The 21,215-nt window shown below is 43.6% G+C and overlaps 3 protein-coding genes across 7 annotated transcripts in view; 2 read left to right on the top strand and 1 right to left on the bottom strand.

The window, feature by feature from the left end:
• NF1 (neurofibromin 1) overlaps nt 1-21,215 on the bottom strand; it is an 82,118-nt gene that overhangs the window by 22,084 nt on the left and 38,819 nt on the right. For all 4 annotated transcript variants that reach the window (XM_071575055.1, XM_071575057.1, XM_071575056.1 and 1 more), the window contains 3 exons: nt 2,190-2,622; nt 1,617-1,957; nt 692-894 (listed from right to left, as the gene is read on the bottom strand). In XM_071575055.1, coding sequence (XP_071431156.1) covers nt 692-894; nt 1,617-1,957; nt 2,190-2,622 — 977 coding nt within the window. The remainder of the gene's footprint in view (nt 1-691; nt 895-1,616; nt 1,958-2,189; nt 2,623-21,215) is intronic.
• Nucleotides 3,735-7,232, top strand: EVI2A (ecotropic viral integration site 2A). Its single transcript, XM_071575024.1, has 2 exons — nt 3,735-3,907; nt 6,016-7,232. The coding sequence occupies exon 2, from the start codon at nt 6,032-6,034 to the stop codon at nt 6,791-6,793; it is 762 nt and encodes a 253-aa protein (XP_071431125.1). The 5' UTR covers nt 3,735-3,907; nt 6,016-6,031; the 3' UTR covers nt 6,794-7,232.
• OMG (oligodendrocyte myelin glycoprotein) lies at nt 11,549-15,944 on the top strand. Of its 2 annotated transcripts, XM_071575240.1 has the most exons (3): nt 11,549-11,881; nt 12,998-13,409; nt 14,140-15,944. In XM_071575240.1, exon 3 carries the CDS (start codon nt 14,146-14,148, stop codon nt 15,463-15,465), a length of 1,320 nt encoding a protein of 439 aa, XP_071431341.1. In that variant the 5' UTR covers nt 11,549-11,881; nt 12,998-13,409; nt 14,140-14,145; the 3' UTR covers nt 15,466-15,944. The 2 variants fall into 2 exon arrangements, with proteins under 2 accessions (XP_071431341.1, XP_071431340.1); XM_071575239.1 differs by lacking the exon at nt 11,549-11,881 and having other exon boundaries at nt 12,325-13,409.

Genomic DNA, 21,215 nt, shown 5'->3' with positions numbered 1-21,215 from the left:
TCTAGAAAACATTCTGAACAGCTCCCAACAGTAAAGTCAGAGCTATGTTTTGCCTGGAAAAAAGAGATGGCAAAAGGAGAGCAACAGGCCCAGAGGTACAACTGAGAAAGAGGATCCTCTCAAAAGGTTAGTTCTGAAATGACTAAAGAACACTGTAATTAATCCATGGATGTGTATTCCATGTATATCATGGACCTCAAATTTAGGTTTTTGTTCTGGAATATTCTCTACTTCTGGTGGATTAATAACAGCCTGACAGAAATCTATGCAAAGTAATCACTGTACAAACTATGACAGGGATATGAAAGGAATAATTTGCATCATGGTCTTTCTGAATGAGCTGAACCCTCTAAATGTCCAGTAAAACTTGCTTTACAATTAATTTGAAAGTTTAAAAAAAAAAAAGGCAGCTGCCTATTAATCTGCTTCAGGAGAAAGGAAAGGGCACATTCAAATGTGAAAAGTTTTGTTCCCAGAGCTGCCATCCAGTTTGGGAAACTGCCTCCCTTAGGGGTGTTACACTGCTCAGCTCCAGACAGATAGGGATGGATCATCTGAAAACCAGCTCCAAGAGGAATTTGCAATTTAAACTTGTTATGACTCAGTAAGCTTAACTGACAAAGCCAGATAGCTACCAACCTAAATCTTTTCAAATTCATGGTGAGCATTAAGACACACCAGAGTTACTCACTCGATTTGCTAAATCCTGAAATACACTCCTCCAAGAACTCCAAGGTGAGGTGTGGCTCGTTTGCTGCAAGAGTCTTGCTGATAGATACAATAAATAGTGTGTTGTTGGCAGGAATACACAGACCTGAAGTTTCCAGTAACTGGCCCTCAATCTTTAAATTAAAGGTACAGGTTAAGGCACATAGGAGATTATAGGCAGCAGACCTGTAACAAAAAGCAAACAATGTGATTTGTAGGAGTTTCCCTGTACATTTGAAAATACACACATTATTCATCACAGTAGCAGTACTGACATTTTAAAAACCAAATCCATGCTGCTACAGAAATTGCATCTAAATCCTGAACTTTTTCCCTGCACCACTTACAATTCAGAGACAAACACACTCGCCTTAGAGAAATAGAAGAAATTATTCTTGCACTTGCTCTGAACAATCTGTGCTGAGGTTACAGAGTGTGTTTGAAGAGCTTTGTACTGGACTTCTCAGAATGGCTTGTAGTTCCAGGAAATCCTAAATCATTCCAGGTGCACCTGCTGGAGAGAGCCTGCTCAGGGCCCACAGGTGCCCCTGGCCTGGAGGAGCCTGTTCTGACACGAATCATGAGCCCTCTCTGAGGGGTACAGCTCCCACATTATTAAACAACAAGTTCAATGCCATAGAAATCAAATGTACCTAATAAACATACAGTGCAAAGCAGAAGTATTTCTCCTTATAAAGAGAAATAAAGGTTCCTACATGACTTCAGTTCCTCTCAGAGTGTGTGTCTTTGCCTATAGAAACCCAATCTTACTTCCCTAAAAATAAATTTTATGGAGCTGTGGTGGCAGAAAAACAGTTTTGTTCAAGACAGATTTTCTAACACAAAGGAAACCTCGGAAAGAATTCACTTATCTAACCAAAACTGGTATTGATTTCAAAGCTCTGTACCTCAGACTGGGGTCTGAGCTCCCGAGGTTGAGCAGTGCTATGTTCAGCAGCGTTCCAGGGACATCCTTAGGACGGATTTTGGTGTGCTGAGGGATGGAGTCCGGCTGGGACAGCTCCCACCGTGTCCGGATGTGAATGATGGACCTCACGATGGCTTCACACTCCTGGTGCATGAAGGTGAGGGGAGTGCCTTGGTTGGCAATGGTCAGGGTAAACTGGTTCTCATCAACAAGACATATTTCCTCAATTTCTGAGGCGTAGTAAATGTCATTTAAAAACACTGTCTGGCCCAGCACTCGTGTTCGTTCTGCTGAAGTCACCTGCACAGCTGTTGACCCAACCTTACAAAGAGAATGGAAAATTGGTTCAGCACCTCTTGTTCATCATACAAAGAGAAAAGTCTGACACTTCTAATTTCATAAGAGATAAATGTATGAAATTTTATACTTCCTAAAGGAGCATACTAGAAAGTTGTGATTTCTCCTCAAAACAGGGGAGGGAGAACTAAGAGACAGAAGAATCAATCCTTATAAAAATATAAAAAATCTCTGGGAATACATTAAATGCACTTACTTTAATAGAAACTTTGGTGTCTTTATGAGCCAGTTTGAGAGCATTGTGAAACACTTTCAAGTCCTCCTCCAAAGCCAAGGTAGCTGCTGGGAGTTTCTGCTGGTCATGCTCGATGTGCTCTGCCAGCTTCCCTGGAGAGTCTATGAAAACAAGCCTTTTGCTTCCTTTCAAACCTGTCAAGAGCCTTTCATGGTATTTGGTGTATTCTCTGACCCAAGAGTTACAGTTATAAATAAAAACTGCTGCGACATTTTCATAAGCAAAGCCTGGAAAAACTACAAACCATTTAGAAAGAAAGTCTGTTTTAAAGCGATTACTGGGGCCAGCGTGTGTGAGGTCCACCACGATTTCGTATGGCTTTGCATAGTATGGCTTCAGGGTCAGCAGCACGTGGTAGATCAGCAGATCACCATTGATCTGACCAGTCTTGAATCTGCAAGACAGAACAGACATTGCTGGGGTTATATTTGGGAGCCAGAGCACAAACACCTGGGGGGTTTCCAGGCACAGGAGCAGCTCACAGACCATGGACATGGGCATGGACATGGGCCAGGCTGATCCCTCACACAGCCCTGTGAGACATCCTGGGGCCATTCACTGCCCAGTGTGCTGGAGCTGGACTTGGGATTTAGCTTCATCTTGAAGTGCCCCACAACCTCCTACAGCCAAGTGATCCCCAAGAGGTTTGTTCAACAAAAAGAAAGATCAAATCCATGCTGGAGCAGCAGCACATCAGTTGGATTAGAACTGGATTGCATGGAAAGAGTTTGAGAATTTCTTTGAAAATAAAAGTGTGAGTGCCTCTAAGTTTGTTACCATGTTGGAGAGTCAAATTATATCTATTTTTGTATGTGGGAAATATATAATTATCTCAAGAGTTTTAATTAAGAATAAATAAACATTCACACACCAGCTTTTCTGAATCAGACCCATTCCATTTGTCATATCCTGCAGCACTTGGGGAAGTGTTTCTAAGAATGGTCAGTCCTCTGAGGACTACAGAGGACTTGTCTGCAAAAAAACTCTTTCCAGAAAAACATTCACATAATTAAGTATAATTTTACTCATTTAAAGAGAATTTTGAGCCTGGGCAACACATCTGCCTAAACCACATCTCCAGAGTTCACACAGCAGACAGAATTATACTGGGAAGAATTAATTAAAAATAAATTCCTCAGTAGCTCATGAAAATTTAAGGTACTTATAAATACCTGCCACTGTTGCAAGCTGTCATTAACTCAACTCTTTCAAGGCAAACAACAGGCTATGGGAAGAGCTAAGAATAAATGCTGTAGGCACAGATGTAGCTTTAAGGGTATTGGGGCCCCTCTCATGGTAACACCTGAGCGCAGGACACTCAAGGAGACAGATTTCATGAACACAAAACATCTGTCTGCCCAAGAGGCTTTTCTTCCTCTGTTGTTGCTTCCTGTTGCTCTGAGAGCTAAGTTGGGCAAGTTGGTGTTTTCCCCCCTCTAACGTGTCATGGTATGGCTGTTACCAAAAGGAAGTGTGTCATCACTGTCGTTTTAGTTGCCCACTTAGACATGTAATTTCAGTTACAGATTTGCCTAAAAAATACCAGCATTGCCCAAACCTCCTCACTGTACACTGATGGTCGTTCTCATCCTAAGGGCAAATACATGCACAAAGAAATTTTATTGTTAAAGGACTAAATATCTGAAACACCCATTTTCTGTTGATTACATCTTGTCAAGGTAAGTACCCATTTTCCTTCTCCTATTTTAAGTTGTACTTCAAAGTTCCTTACATTTTGTAGAAAATGATATGCAAAAGTATTTTTAAAGTTCAAGTAACTCAAAAATAGTAACAAACTGTAGAAATATTATCTCCAACTGAATCAAGGAAGCTGATAAACTGTACTTTTAGTCATGTTAAAGGTTATTCACAATCAGACACCAAGGAATTAGCAGTGACAGTCACTACTTAGCTCTGTTGTTCCTGCACTGCAGATCTCTCACTGGGCACTGAGACTCTGTCAACACCCAGACACAAAGGGTCGAACTAAAAAGAAAACCAGCTCTTTAAAGATCAGTTCCTTTGCGCCCGTGATTTTAAGCGAAGCCCTTCACACCATCAGTCTGTTGATTTTTAAGAAAAGCCCATCTGGTGTGGCACAGCCCAATGCACAGTGGCCTCAGTGTGCTGGGGCAGGCGGAGGGAGCAGCTCGTGGGGCTCTGCGGGAATGCTGAGCGTGCTGTGTGTGCCCCATTCCCCAGGGCGGCTGAGCCTGAGCTCACTGTGCTCAAAAACAGGCTTGGCTTTGTCCCCCCCTTTTTAAAGTGTCCTACAAGGCATCCTCCAGGTGACTTCTACCAGATAAACACAAAATTCCTACAGAGCTGAAGTTGATTACTAACATAGTTTCTACTTCAAACTTAACGATCAGGATTCAGCTCAGCATGGACAATGATTTTATGTTATGGGTGAACTGCAGAGTTAAAGACACAGATCTTTTGCTGCTCCTTTGTCCTGTAAGGAGGGACCCCCTCACACAGGTGTGTCACTGCTTGCCCTTCACCTTGTCACACACCAGGCACGTCACTCCTCTCATCCTCCCAGAGTCCCTCAGACATTCCAAGAGCTGCCATTTGGATTTTGCAAGACCAATTCACTCCTCTGGTTTCTGGGAGAGAACAGATTCCCATTCTTTGGAAGGCACACAAGCTTTTCACTATGAGAAAAGCCAACACTGCCTGGAGTATTTCAGAATTACCTAATTTTACACACAGCAATATACACTTTGTTACCTTTACAGGCAATAAACACATTTGTTCAAGAACAAACACACATAAAATTAACACTGTTTCTTTTGGTCATTCTCTGTAGTACTTATTTCTGAACCAAACAGAGTCTGTAACATACAAAGGAACCACTTTGATCTGTTAATAGAGATGGGTGAAAGAGGGACAGGATGGGACATCAGCCTTAACCTCTGCAGGGCTCACAGGTGCCCCAGGGGGTGGGTCACAGCTTGGCTGATTCCTCACTGCTATTTTGAGGTTTTATCTCGGTATCAGACCTATCAGTCTCAGAAATATCTGTTTCCTGCCCGGCAGACAAATTCAACAGGTACACATTTGAATCCCACACAAATGTGAAACAGAACATACTAATGGTTAATCTCATTTGCATAATTATCTGAGGCGTTTTAAAGAAAATGTCTCAATGTGTAGCATGTTTGGAAGAAAAATACAAGAAGTGCATTTGTGGTAAACAGCTTTTTGTACAAAGAGGCAGAAAAATTGGAGAACCAACATTTTCCTGGCCATTTTAAAGTACTCCTAACAGCTGTGCTAGGAAACAAACAATTGACAAAAGTTACAGCTGTCACAGGAACATTTTGGGTGAAAGATTTTCCCTTGCCCATCACTCCCAGCGTGGTTCCCTTGCCCACACTCAGGGGAATTTGGGGAGGAGGGAAGCAGTGAGCTGTGAAAACCCTTGACGTGGGTTCTGCCACCTGTGCAGGAGCAGCAGTGATGATCTGAGAGCATAACATGGTCAGAGTCTGCCCTGACACCACTGGGCAGGCAGTTGTTGGCACCACTTTCCTCTCTCTTTGCCCCATGTTTTTTTAATAGTCATATATTTTCCTATAAACCTCGAACTGTCAAAGTTCCAGACAACTTATTGTTTCACAGTAGCAAGTGCTTGAACTTGTCCTCCTCCATCCAAAACCGAGGCCAACTTACATACATTTTCCATCAAAAAGGCTGCTACCTGCTGTTCCCTGAGAAGTCCAGTCCAAACCTCTAAGAATCAGCATTTGCTAAACTAACACCACCATTTGTATTTTTGCAGGGGTCTAACTAGGAACATGAAGACAAAGAGATGCAGCAAGACATTCTTGGCCTTCCCTGCCATGATCATCTTTGCCCTGTGTTTGCAAGCAAGTGCAAACCACACCAGTTACCCTCAGGTGGGAGATGAAACCTGGAATCCCATCAGGCAAAACTTCAGCGGGAACCAGAACAGAACAGAAGCCAGTACAAATTCTCCTCTGAGCATTGACTTCAGCAGCAAAATGACTACTTTTGAAATGCAAAGTACCAGGCAATCCCTCTCCTCCACAATGGCCCCAAATCCAACGTCTTCTCCTGTCACAAGTGCAGTTTCTGCCACTGGAAGACCTGGGAATACCAGCAAACCCAAGAGTTCAACAACCAAGGAAAAATGTGAAGACAACAGGTCTCTCATACTGATTTGCTTCATTATCATTGCAGTACTTGTGCTTATCTGCACCTTCCTATTTCTGTCGACAGTTGTAATGGCAAATAAATTGTCTTATCTCAAAAAAACTCAGCAGGGAAAACGCAGGCCCAGGAGCAACGGTGACATTGTGGCCACCAACAGCTTATGGCCAATGGCAGCAGGAACGTGGCAGAGGATGCCCAAGGAGGCAGCTGGAACAGAGGTGATAATGCAGGACTTCATATCAGGGAGGGATGCTCAGAACCAAAGGAAAATGGAAGATGAAACTACTGAGAAACTCACTAAAGCAACAGATAATGAACACGAGACCAAAGAACCATCCCAGTCACACAAACCCACTTTAGCCAATTTTGTAGTTGAGATTTAATTCACGCTCAGGTAAAAATTCATCTTTTCCTTTTTTATGTCATTAATGTAAGGCAGTAACTCAGCTTTTATGTAACAACATGAATTTTCCCCTAGGAAAGCCAAATTCAGATTTTAGAGATTCACCATTTATGCCAGTGGGAACGCTACAGCCATGTGTGGGTCTGGAAGGGAGTAAGATTGTGCTAAATGGCTTTCTGTAAGGAGTGTCAAGACTGCTTTTACTCCTTTGACCAGAAATCACTGTGACAGGAGCTGAACAGGATACAACAAAGGGACAGAATGTGCCCATGCTCAAAGACCATGAGGGAGAACCAGACGCTGTTTTGAACCATGTTTATTGTCTTTCGATGCTGTGTATGAATTGATGAAGTTTGTGTTACTTGTTAGAATATGAGAACTGTTTCAGTTTGTTATCACCAATAAACTTGCAACATCCATTTCTAAGTAACTTATGTGACACTATTTCTCTAAGTCAAAATACTAGAAAAGATAGGACACCAGGCATTTTGGAATGTTATATTCCTTTTGCATTAGTTGAGCTCAGTAAAGGTCTCTGATGACTCGCTGTGATTTCCTGCACCACAGAAACACACTCCACTTTCTCCTAACACCAATTAAAACATGCCAAATATTTCTTAAAACCACGACAACTTTTAGTTTCTTTATTCTCAGAGACATCTGATTCCCCCGTAATTCCAGGGAAATGCCTCTGTCTGGTCTCCCGGCAGCAGAGCTTTGCTGTTTTAAGGAAACATGAGAAGCTTTTCACAAGATACTTCTTGGATCGAAGATGATCTGTTGCACCAAGTTACAAGTGCTGAGACTGCAAAGTGTCAAAGCTCCAATCATCCTGGGCAGCTGTAACAAACAGCTTTGATGCACAAGATGGTTGTATGAATTTGAAAGAATCAGGACATGACTGAATCCCCAATTCCAGTCCATTAGATCACCCAGTACCCAGGCTGAAAGGGCAGGTACAGGAGCAGCAGAGGGGCAGGACTGTGGCAGCCAGGAGAGACAGAGCTCAAAGGATGCAACTGCCTGGCTCAAAAGAGGGTTGTGTAGTAAGGAAAATAAAGCTGGAAGGAGTTCACATGCTTATCCTAGAACTGGGAGTCATTAGAAAATGAGTTTATTGGATATGGAAGTCAAAAACACCCACAGGGCGAATTCCCATGAATCTCCCATAACCACAAACTCGGACCCAAGAGCTCCAAGAGAGGAGTCCAGAACACAAGTGCAATGGGAGGGTACAGGATTATGTCAGACACCTCCTAAACATGAGGAGAAAGGCCAAGAGAAGAAAAGGGCACACTGCAACAGATCAGTGGTGACAACCCAGGACCCAGATGAGACAAAGAGAACATCTCACAGGGGTGACAAAGAGCTAAAGGGCAGGGCTGGGATGCTGCCCTGAATCACCTTCTCCTTCCCCAAAATGACAGGCGGCTACAGCAGAGGCTGTGCAAGGGCTAAAAAAAGACTCTGAGACAGACAATGTGAGAATCTACCCTGGAGGAAAACTGCTCTCAGCCAGGAAGGAATAGAACTGACCCAGGAGAGCAGACCCGTACGAGGCAGCCAGACTGCACAGGAACAGCAGTGTCAGTGGGCAGGGAGCAAAGGAATAAACCAGCACTCATGAAAAAAGGGAAAGAACCATGATCATATTGGTGGAAGGAAGGAAGGAAGAACAACTGCCAGTGAGGTGGGAACTGTGCCAAAGGACAGGGGGAGACTGGGGATTGAAGAAAATGGGGATGAAACAAAGTAATCAGACAAGAAATACTGAGTTACAGCGCGAGTAGGGGATCAGGATGTGTGATTGCTGCAGAAGCAGAGAGAGTGTCAAAAAGAGAAGCAGTGCAATCAGAAGGCAGCACAACAGGAAAGGCAGGAGGAGATGAAGAAGCTGTGGAGCAATCTGGCAGCAGCCACTGGAAGAACACACTTGCAAAATGCCATGAGGACGTATTTGGTGTGGGTTTCTTTTTGCCAGGCAGCCTTTCCAGGCAAAAAAGGTCAAGGAGACAAAAGAAAATAGTTTGAGTTACACCACAGGGTATGAACCACAGAAAGTGGGAAGCAGCTGTTCAGACACAGCCCCCATCAGTGATGGCAACAGGTACCAATGTGGCCCAGACAGAGAAGTAACAGTGGGGGACAGGCCGAGGGTGAAACTTCAGTTTCCCTGCCTTGTAATGCCACTACCCCACTGCAGATGCGTAAGAGCCACCCCGTGATCAGACAGCTTTCCATGACTCACTGCCCAAGGCTGGCTTTCCACTGATAATCCTGAGAGCACCGAACCCACCACTGAAATTACATCAGCAATTCCACTCCAGCCTAATTTGCATAGTTTTTGACTCATACAGAAGAAACTGTAACTATTTTCTACAGAGACAGGCAAACAAGTTATTTATGAATTTCCATGTATGTGTCTCTCATGGCAAAAGCCACCAACACATTTTACAAAAGTCCAATCCTGAGAGCAGAGCAGTTTGTTGCTCATGCGATCTCTGCGATAAGGCTGTGAGCTCCCCACTCTCAACACTTCCTGCAGCAGATGTTGGTCAACTTCCTCTTAAGCTGCACAATCTTTAGCATGAAAAGAGCCATTTTAAGCTGCTCAACTCTGAGCACACAGTCTGCCTTCCTGAGGTTTCAAACAACAACGTAAGACGGTGCTTGCTTGAGAGAAGATAAATGTACAGGTAGGGATGAACTTCAACATGGAAAAGCTCAGTATTTGTATTATTTCGGTTGAAATGGAACAAATATGTTGTTTGGGGATATTATGAATTATCATGAACTCTACATCTAAGTATTATCTGACTATTTTAAAAAGAGGTGAGCAGAATAAAAATTCAGTTGAATCATTTTAACCTGTTACAACCTGACAGAGTTCAGATCCTGATGTTCTCAAGCTGCATTAATTCACTACTCGTGTGTTTCAATTGTTGCATCTAAAATTTAATTCTGCTTATTTGTAAACCCATAAAGACTTATGAATATTAATTTCCCAGGAATAGATTTATGGGACTAGCACTGTAGCAACTAATGAATTAGCTCAAATTGCATGAAAGTGACTTCAGAAGGAGAAATTCTGTGTACGGGACAGATTTTAGAGCATTTGCTTCATAAGGAGACGTTCAGAGATCTGAACTCTAATTAGTACATGAAAAAAAATCTGTTTCATGCCAACAACTCAACATTTGCACAATCTCCTCCCCTGCTCCGTGCAGGAATTTATTTATAAAACAGTTTGCCATTAGAATGTTGTTCCATTACACCATCAGTAAATGAAAACTTAAATATTTTGCTATGCTGAAGAGAGATGAGAACAGGAAATAAAAGTTTGAGAACTTTGAAGAGCCTTTTACTTTGGTCTCAGCTTACATCCAACACAGCAAGCCATTTCTTCACTCCTGACAACCCTGTGTGTCAATCCTGCTGCCAGTGCTCCAGAGTGTGTTCCAGATCCATGACATGATTAAAAGGTTATTTTGAAATCATGTTAGGACAGCTCTGCTGATGCTTTTTTCTGATAAGCTGAAAAATAATAATCAAGACATTCTCTTTTAGAAGTCACTAAATTAGAATGATCACTAATGTTGAAAGTCTGCTGCTATTTGTAAAAGTCAGTGATAAACCTGCTGATCATGCAGATGGGGACAGGTGTGACATCTGAAACTTTGGGCCAAGTGCTATTTCACTACAATGGTATTAATGTAAAACTGTCTGGAGGCAGTAAAGTGTAACCATACAACAAATGCAGTTTTCACGTTACCATGTTCTATTTCTTCCCTGCCATAGGAGAGGACACATTTAAATAGGCTGGAGAGAAACAGCCAGAAACCAGGTCATACTGGTTCTCTTCTGGGGAGAAATCTGGCAATCCCCTTCTACAGCAGCACCTCAACACGTTTCTGTGACAGAAAGCAACTCATACACCGGTGCCAGGAGTCCAATGGCAGACAAAAGTCTCCATCAGCTGCAAACAGCTGGACCCAGTTTATACCAGCCTGGCCCAGCGCTGGCTGTTACAACACCTCAGGTGCCCACAGGAGAGCAAGAAGCTGGTGATGGCAGCTGGGTAGCAGCACTGATAATTGGCAACATTTTGGTTGGTATGATATTGGCAATTGTTGTAATTCTCCTGTGGAAATGCTGCACGAGGTCTGGGCCTGCTCTGGCCAGTTCCCACTGGGCAGGTCGGTCTCCCTTCGCCGACGGGGACACACCAGATCTCTTCATGGACTCTGACCAGGACAACAAACGGTCATCAGTTTTATTCATGTTGCCTTGGAAACTGAAACAAGGCCGAAACTTACAGCAGGATCCCAGTGGATCAGAGAACCCATCCCACCACACTGCCAGTAATGAGAATGGGCAGCTGCCTCCCCCAGATGGAGGCGGCTCTGGAGCCGCAACAGCAGCTCCCAGCACAGACCTACCTCCAGCTCCCTCCTCAGAACCAGGGAACGGGGCAGGTGACTCCTGTCCTCACCCAGACACTCCACCTGAGTCCCAAGACCTGCCACCTCCACCTGACTGGCTCAGGAAATCCCCTGAGGATTCCAGCTCAGATCCCAGCAAGCACTCAGCATTTCACTTGGAAGCAGAGGAACCACTGCCCCTACCACCCGAGCACCTTACTCAGGCGCTTCATGAACCACTGCCCCAGGCAGAACACCCTCTTGAGACTGCCAAAATTAATTTACAGGATACTCCACATTCTTCTTAAACCAAGTATTTTTCAAATAAGTGCAAAAAGCAGAAGCTGACACAGGCAAGAACAATGAGTCCACAGCACAGGCATTTCCCTGGTGTTTCCCAACTTCAGCTTCTACAAGAGGGAACTACCTGCTTCTGCCTGAAGCAAATAACTTACAAATACAATACAAATTACAAGTCATGTGTAACTAGAGATTCCAGAGGTGAAGGACTACAGAAGCCAGAGTACACACTGCTGTGTGCCAGCACAGACAGATACACATAACACACACGAAGATGCAGCTCTCAGAGACAGCCCAGCTTCACAGGGACTCAGGGTTTCTAAGCAGTGTCTGCTCCACTGGGCTGTGTAAGTGAATGCAATGAATTCCAGCTAATTTTAATAAAGCTTTCTAATTCAAAGATGTTTTGATCACTTAAAGCCCAACTGAGTATTTGTTTAAATACAAAACTTTGAATTCAAAGGAGAGTCTAAACCATCTGTCATCCCTGGAATTGTCCAAAGTCAGGTTGGATGGGGCTTAGAGCAATCTGGACAAGTGGAAGATGTCCCTGTCCATGGCAGGGGGTGGAACAAGATGAGCTCTAAGGTCCCTTCCAACCCAAACCACTCTGGGATTCTATGATTTTTTGCCTGTGACAGGGTAACAGCCTGGTACCAGTGGATTACAGGTACCAACCAAATCCTCCCAACAGCCAGAGGTTGTTCTTTACAAGGAATGAGATTTCCTTTAGGTCAAATATGACCAAAGAGTTGACTGGTGTAAAATCTCCAGTCCCTTCACACTACAGTCTGGGAAAACAGAGAATAGTGTGAGTGAATAGTTAATATCATGGTCACTAAAAAGCTCAAATGGCTCCAAACACCTGAAGAACAATTACAAAAAGGCTTGCTTGTACCGAGAGACTTGGATTGCTAGGCACAAACTGTAATGTTTGCAGCACACTCAGGCAGATGATCAGCAGAACTAGTTGTGCACATTCACTGATTTCTTCCTCTGAACACTCTCAACTACTAATGCAGATGAAAAAAAATTCAAAATCTTTAAACTAATACTAACAGAAAGAGCAGTAAGTTATTCACGTGCAATTTGAGCCTGCTGTACATATAATGGCCATACAGAAATATGTTTCTAATTTTTTCTTACAGTTTACCTAAGTTGCATGACTGCCTATGCCTAAAGAACAGCATTACAATCATACGAAGATTTTTTTTAAGGCTCATTGCATTAAAATTTACAGCATTATAAACTGCAAACACAATATTGCTTTGAGAAATTCAGATAGGATTTTACAGATTTCTACAGGAAATCTCTACGAGCTGAGCTACATTATACCTGACAAGACAGTGACAGCCTGATCTGAGGAGTGAAAAATTATTTCATAATTATGAAACTGTATTTTGGCAGATGGCTTTAAAAAGCTTAAGATAGGAAGACTAAATTAACATTAACCTCTATTACAGGAGGAGAGGTTAATAGAAGGTAAAAAAGAACACAACATGACTTTTCAAACAGAAACAATAAAAGGAATCACAGCTCCAGCTCCTCCACACATTTCCCTCGGTGCTGTTTCTGCAGGCACTGTGGCTCGTCCTGCTGGGAGCATTAACACAGCACGCAGTGTAGCTGTGGAGCAGCTCCCTGACTGCTCCCCAAGCCCAGGAGGTTCCTGGCTGTGCTGTGCTGTGCACCAGCCCCACGCTCTGCAGTGCCGCGGATCAGATCAGGTGGTTGCGGAGCCCCGCGCAGGAACACGATGCAGCTGAGGAGACAAGCACAGCCCCCGGCAGCCTCTGGAGCTGCTCTCCAGAACAGGGCGACCTCTAAGCTCCAATCCATCACAGAAACGATGTGCTGATACTGCAGGAGGCCACGGTAAGTTTGTGGTTTTTTGTTCTTAATCACAAAAACCTACCATGGAATCAGAGACGGAAATAGGAGCGGAATTAGGAGTTGCTGACAGATGCTTGCACCAGAATTTGCTGCAGTGTCGGGGATTTCTTACTAACAGTAATTCGGGCTCCAAACATGTGTTACCAGCTTTGAGAATGTAATTAACGCCGTAAGGAGGGGAAAATACTATTGTGCATGTTAGCATGAACATGGAATTTGCATTTCAAACTAAATCCCTAAGATGTATTTTAACCAATTTACTTAAGCAAACAGCATCCCTGGATGGGGGGGACTGCTACATTACTGCAGAGATTTGTGAAGCAGATCCAGTTGACAGCCATTTTTTTCATCCTCTATAAAAGAACACATTATTCCAAACATAATATAGGCTTGAAATCACTAAAAACAAGAAGCAGACATTGTACAACGTTTGGAAGAGACTTGCATTTTCCGAAGAAAGCCCTCATTTGAGCTGGAGGGGGAAAGGGAGATGAAAAAACAAGTCTCATTCTGCCAGACAACATGACAGGCTGAAGGGATGCTTTGTGAAGTCTCTCTTGAACAATTCTAAAAAGGACCGTGCCACAAAGGGGGTTATTGATATTTTTACTTAATTTCTCCTGCAAGTGGCCATTGCCCAGACAACCCTTATACAGAGTTAAAATGTATTATATGGATTTAAAGGGTGTCATTTTGGTATATTTATTTCCAGGCAACAATGGAATACCAGATATTGAATACATCTACCTGTCTGCTGGTTCTTCTGGTTTTCATACCCACTAGTTTGGGTATCTGTCCTTCTAGCTGTACATGCTCAGGAAACGACAGGAATGTGGACTGTTCAGGCAGAAACTTAACTGTACTGCCCCAGGAACTTCAAGACAACCTTACATATTTAAATCTGTCCTTTAACCAGTTTGTAGATCTTGATCATCAGCTAACGAGGTTCACCAATCTGAGGACCCTTGATATTTCAAATAACTGGCTCAAGAATGTTCCTGCTCATCTGCCCAAGTCCTTATGGGAATTATATGCCACAAACAACAACATTAAAGTTCTTCAGAAACTTGATACAGCTTACCAGTGGAATCTTCGAGTGCTCGATGTTTCCAGGAATATGGTGGAAAGAGCTGTCCTGATCAACAACACACTGAGCAGCCTCAAGTTTCTCAATCTCAGCAGCAACAAGCTTTGGACAGTTCCAACCAATATGCCCTACAATATAGAGACGGTGGATCTATCCAACAACTTCTTGTCCCAGATACTCCCAGGAACACTGGTGAGACTCCAACACCTCACAAGCCTCTACCTGCACAACAACAAGTTCTCATACATTCCTGACAAAGCCTTTGACCAGCTCCTTCAGCTGCAGGTAGTAACTCTGTATAACAACCCCTGGTCCTGCAGCGATAAACAAAACATCTCTTACTTGCTGCAGTGGGTGCAGGGCACAGCTGCCCGTGTCCTTGGGGCTCCCTGTGCCCATCAGGCCAGGTTCGGGGTGAGCGCCACGCCAGCCTCGGCCGTGCCCACGGCCATGGACTCCAGCCCCATGATCAAAGGAATGAAGGCAGCAGATGGAGCAACATCTCCCGAGGCAGCTGAACCCACCGAAACGACCAAAACGCATAAACAATTTAAAGCCAAGGAAGTCACTCCCTTGGTAACCCAAAGCCACCCGGGTCTGTTCCCTGGCACGGACTGGCCCCTGCTCCGCCACCCCGACGGGCTGACCTCGAGGAACGGCGGCCACCAGGAAGCAGCAGCCACGCACACGATCCACATCAGGGATCCAACCGAGGGCAATTCCAGCCTGACCCGCTCCACGGGATCATCCACCACTCCTATGACTTTAAGCATCACCAGTGGAATGCCAACAAACTACTCCAAGATGCCTCAAAGCACAACCGCTACCTTAAGGAAAGAGGAGCCCACGACCAGCGTTCCCAACACTCGTGTGCCCTCCCGAGCAAGTACCTGGGAGGTGTCTCTGGTTTGTCTTGTTGTGCTCCACGCAGTGGCCATGTTTGTTGACTAAGGGCTTGTACCTTGGGGAAATTACTGAGTGTATTCCTGTGATACATTGCTGGAGTTAAGACATCCAGTTGAAAAAAATGAATCAAAATACAAGAAATTCAGAGTTCTGACTCTGGCCTAAAGAAAATAACAGTCCTTAAAGACGTGCACACTAATGTCTTGATACTAAGCTGCTACTTATTTTCATATGTCTTAATTGAGTACAACTAATCTATTATTTTGTTTTTAAAAATGTGCTTATTTTGTATTTAAATTTTTCATTTTACTTGCACAGAATAAACATATCAGAATTTTAAGTACTGATTTTATGTATGATTTTGTCATTGAACAACTGGAAAAAAAAAACAGAAGGCCTGTATCATATCTGCATTGTCTTGCTTGACTTGCCAGTGAGCAATTCCTGTAATATAGCAGCACAGATGCTCTGTAAGTTATGACAACATGCAAAAGGAAGGGAAAAAAATAAAGGAACTAAACTGAGCTGTTTCACTAATAAGAAGTTATTCCTGAGCAAAATTGCTAGCATGTGTATCTATGTTTGCTTCATATGTACTAGGGTATTTTAAATATGAAGAACAACAGCCTTGAATTTAGGAATTAAATATGATAATGCCATGATCTCTGCTAAGAGGGTGTAAACTGAGGAGGTAACATGGTCCAGCTTCAGCATGGGAAAGTGGTAGGGGCCAGTATCCTTCTGTTTCGTCTCCACTTAGAGACTGCAGGCAAGTTATTGCTCTCTCCATAGTTAAAAAGAAAAAGGGAAAAAAAAAGCAAAGATAAAAGTAGAGGCAAACGCCAGATGTTCAATGCCATGACACTCTCCAACACCAGGGAGTTATCTACCCAAATTAATGACATGGAACTCCTTAACTTTATGTCAAGTCACATCCTGAAATGTTAATGTATTCTGCTTAAAAGAGTATCTCAGATCAGCCAGAATGTAGCAAACTACTAACAGTAAAATACCAGCCAATTTCTAACACAAGTCATGAAACAAATCAATTAAGCAATTAGTTGGTGAGCTGTCATTGAAACAATCCTCAATCTTGTGGCTTCGAAGAGAATTAATCAGTCCATGGCATTGAACATGCCCAATCCCAGCTTTCTAAGGGCCAGCATGGATTCTCCTTGACATCTGCACCATCAGCGCTTAGAAATAGTTGCACGTTCTGTCCACTCTAGGAAAATTATTTAAATTATGGCAAAGGTACTTGATATACTACAGATGAAGTTTTGCAAACAGCATGAAATGAAAACTGAAGAACAAGTTAATTGAAAAAGTATTACTCACCTAATATTACAGATCTTATACAATGTTTTCCATTCATTCCAGGCCATTTAATTTCCAGTTATTGTAGCATGAAGGTGCTGCAAAACCCAGAAAACCTCACAACTGAAACTGGAGTCCTCTACCTGTTTCTCCTACGGTGTCAATGGGGGCTGTAAACCATTTACAACCACTGGTATAAGAGAAATCACAACTTTCCAATTGTGAACAGTATTTCTATAACCGGAAACGTGTTTTAATTTCTAACAGTAAATGTTACACAATGGATTTGTACAGTTATTTCATTGGCATTTAAGTAAAAATAAAGTTATGTTTGTACTGAACTGAACGATGTCAGTGCTTCTTTTCAAATAAGCAGAGGAATACCACGGAATAGTTAATATTTTAAACCTGTTTCAAGCAGATATTTGGCTCCATCTTCATGTCTTACAGGGGAAATTATAGTTAAATTAAAATACATTATTTTGATACTGATGTATCCCTAATATTGTTTAGTAATAAGCTGATGAGATGGTAACATGGGGACTATCCTTCTCCTTCCCATCCTCCCTGCTTGCCCCTCTCTTCGGGCAGTCCATGTGCCTGGTAACTGCTGACTGACTGTAACACAGCATCAACCTACTTACCGTGCTCAGAGCTCAGTATTCCCAGAACTATCTCATTCATATGGCTCCATCCCACACAGTGGGAGCAGCTTGGCTTGCCAGGCAGGACTGATCACAAAACGAGGTGCTGTGACTGAACTGCCTGATTTCAGGAAATTACATGAAATACTACACGTGTCTTTGCTGCAGAATCAACACAGGATGCCAAATTCTACTGCATTAAAAAAACCTACACGGAATTGACTTTAATGCTTCACCCACAATGAGACCATTCAGTGAAGAGCAGCAGGAAAACATCGTTTTCCAGAAGTCATTTGGAGCAAATTGCAAGCCCTCACCCTGAAGGGCTTGCTACCCAAACCCGAGTCTCCAGCATGCTAATAAAAACACAGAAGTGGAAGTGGGGTTGGACAGTTTTCCAAACCCATGCACAGGATGGGGAAGCTGGGATACAAATCTTGGGGCTGGGTATGGAGTGTGCCAGCCCCGCCACGCTCCAGGGCTCTGCTTGCTGCCCAAACTCTGCCTGGGGCAAGCACCAGGGCTTCTCACTCAGCCTGCTTTCAATAAAGCAGGCTGGAATTTAGGCTGGCCTGTATTTTTCTGGAATACGAATGAGTCGATAAGGAAGCAGGAGGAGGCAGGAGTGTGGCAGCCGAGCACTTGTTGCTGGGCAACTGCACAGTCACACTGAGCTAAACCCCCGGGCCTGCACTTGTAAACATGCTGCTCACCCAGAGCACAAGAAATATCAAATAACCTGTTCTCAAGCGAAATTGTCTCCCAAAACAACCATATAGCATTTCAGGGCAATACTCAAAATACCCAAAAAAGCTCTGGCACACCTTTAATAGTTCTGTGCCTGCTCTCGAAAGGGTAAAATCGCTGTGGGACTGCTTGGTCTGCAGCAATAACTCAGAGGTTTGGATTCCTATTAATTAGTTTGGGAGCAGCTTTAAAACCTAATGGCAGTAGTTCAGGATCAATATTTATTGATTTATGGATCATTTTAGTAAAAGGGTAGGGCTTAAAAACAGAAGAGCACTGGCTCCAGGAGCTGGGTTGTTGCCCAGGAAACAAAATGTGAAGATGGATGACAGAAGGAATTAAATTTCACAGCACAAGAACAACATAATCTGATCCAGATATATCAGTAAAATGACTCAACAATGCCCTAGCAACCAGATCACAAATCCCCCCAAAAAGGAAAAAAACAACCCCAAAAGCCCCAGCCTGCTCCAAGCCCTCAATCACACTGGCAGCTTCCACCTAAACAGTTTTTCCACATTTCACACCTTAAAACACAACATTTGGCTCAGAACAAGAAGACAAACACCCCAGATAAGCCCCACTGAGCCACATCCCTGTGAGAAGATGCCAGACCATCATTCCAGAGCATCATCCCAGAGCAAAACCTGTCCTGCTGGGCTGGGATGTGGCCTTGCCAGGACAACAAGGTGCAGCTGCTCAGGAGAAAGGCAATATTCCACCCAGCAGCAAGGTCTGTGTCAAAGTACAACCACATTTTCACTAAGTATCCTGTCCCTGGGTAAAACCTCCAGAAACTTGCCCCTTTGCCCCTCTCTGAAGGCAGGAGCACAGGGCTCACTGAACCAGGAGCACAGGGGGGTTGCCCAAGAGCCAGCTGTGGATAATTCCATTTTTCTGCTTTTACAGAAGAGGCAGGTAAGTGAGCTGGGCCAAGCAAACATGTGCTGCAAACTTTTGTATCGATTTACTTCCAGAAATTCTTTCTTTGCAGATGAAATAACCATTTCTTGTGCAAACGAAGACAAAACTCTGCCTATGTCAAGTCTGCACAGAATACATAAGGATGCCTTGGATCAGTGCCAGTCAGTAATTTTTTAAGATGGGTTATCACTATTCTCCACATTTATATGCCTAATTTCTTGTCTGAACAGGACAGGATAACAATGTAGGCCTTGTTTTACTCAACATGAAATAAGACAGTGTCTAATGGAACAAAATGGAGAAGAAAAATGTGGCAAGCAAACAGAGAATTTTTAAAAGAGAATTCAAGACTGCCTTCACTTCTGTGTGTGCAAAGAGCTTAAACATTAGGGATCTTGCTAAAAAAAACATTAAGGAGGGGGGGGAAATGCACTCAGACCGCTCTTGGAGAAGGCCCTTCTGTCAGCCCACGGACTGTTTGCAGGTTCATGGACTGTTGTGTGGCTTTTAAAGACAGAAATCAGGACAGAAGATAAGTGATGCTACTCATCCTGTGTTTTTTCACTCCATCCAAAGAGTCAAGGGTGTTGAAAATGCAGAACAGTTAAATGAAGGCAATTTTCCCAGTCAAAGGAGATTTGTAACTCAACCTACAGACTAAAAAGCACTCCTGAAAACAGGGAAAAATTCAATAAAGTATCTACAATTTTAACTAATTGAGAAAATCTTACATGCCTGTTGAACAATATTTTCACTAGAAACATGCAATTTGAAGATTAACTTGCTCACAAGTGTGTGCTGACTATTTATTCAAACTGCTGGATACAAACGGAAGATGCTGCTAAGGAAGTGGCTTCCCCTGGTTCTTTCCATGTTTTCACAGGAACTTGAAAGGCTCTGCAGAAGGTTCACCACTGATGACATCCCCTCATGACAATACTGGAAATGGCACGATCAATACCACTGGCACCACCAGTAGCAGTGCCACAGCCAGCAAGGAGCACCCTATGGAGCAACATTGGCACCACCATCCAAAGCTCTCACCCCAACAGGCAGCTCAGATGAGTCCCCATGGACCACAGCCACTCCTGTCATGGCACAGCTAAGCACCACAGCCAGCACCCTGCTGGCATCACACCCAGCAATGGGGGCACCAGGCAGAGCCAAAGCAACCACAGGAACTCAATGGGAGCACCAGGCAGAGCCAAAGCAACCACAGGAACTCAATGGGAGCACTAGGCAGAGCCAAAGCAACCACAAGAACTCAATGGGAGCACCAAAAAGAGCCAAAGCAACCACAGGAACTCTCCCATCTCTGGTGCCATGGGCAGCTCCACCAGCATGAACTCAGCTGCCACCAGCAGTGATCACAGCGGTAAGAGCAGAAGCAAATGATGAGCCCCACTGGTACAAAATGCATCAGCAACAACCAGACCAGAATACCCCCATGGGCTCTGCCAGCACTCCAAAGTGTCACAGTGACACCAGGACTGGTGAGAACTCCCTGGCCACACTGCAGCAAACCCAGCCACCCAGTGCTGCCAGCACACACCCCCCCAGCAGCATCACCCACACCAAAGGCAGCAGAGAGAGCAGAGACAGCAGCTCGTCCATCTCCACAGAGCTGCCTCTGACCACACCTGGGGGTGAGCAGCACAAGGACCTCCTCTGTCTTAAAAACACTAAGAAAAACTCTTAGTCACGGTGTAATTGCTATGGAAGCTGCTGTCCACAGCTGTTCTCTGGGGATTTGATAGTGCAGGTACTCATTAACTACACTGAAACACCAAGTTTCACTTACAGTCTCACTCTTAGTTGCAGCTTTACAACTGCAAGTATTAATTCAAATATAATTAGTTTATTTAGGGCTTTTTTTTAAGAGAGAGAATCATGACTCAGTTGATCATAACCTGCCTAATACTGACCTTGGGACTTTCCTCCCAAATTCTTGAATACTGCAGGACATGCTACTTATTGCCATAAGTCACTATCTTCCAAAGCAGGGAAGATAAAAACTCTCAAAATTACAGGAAAAACATGCTCTTTTGCAAAGATCACACATCAACACCTGCTTCTCTTATTACTTCTGCGCTGTTTCCACAGATCCCAATTCTTTCCAAAACTTGGTATTTATTATCACTGAGACCATGATGATGGAACTGA

Source organism: Pithys albifrons, chromosome 21 (assembly GCF_047495875.1).
Source record: "Pithys albifrons albifrons isolate INPA30051 chromosome 21, PitAlb_v1, whole genome shotgun sequence".
NCBI classification, from domain to species: Eukaryota; Metazoa; Chordata; class Aves; order Passeriformes; family Thamnophilidae; genus Pithys; species Pithys albifrons.
Note: the sequence above shows the minus strand (reverse complement) of the source record. Positions and strands in the feature narration are given on the sequence as shown.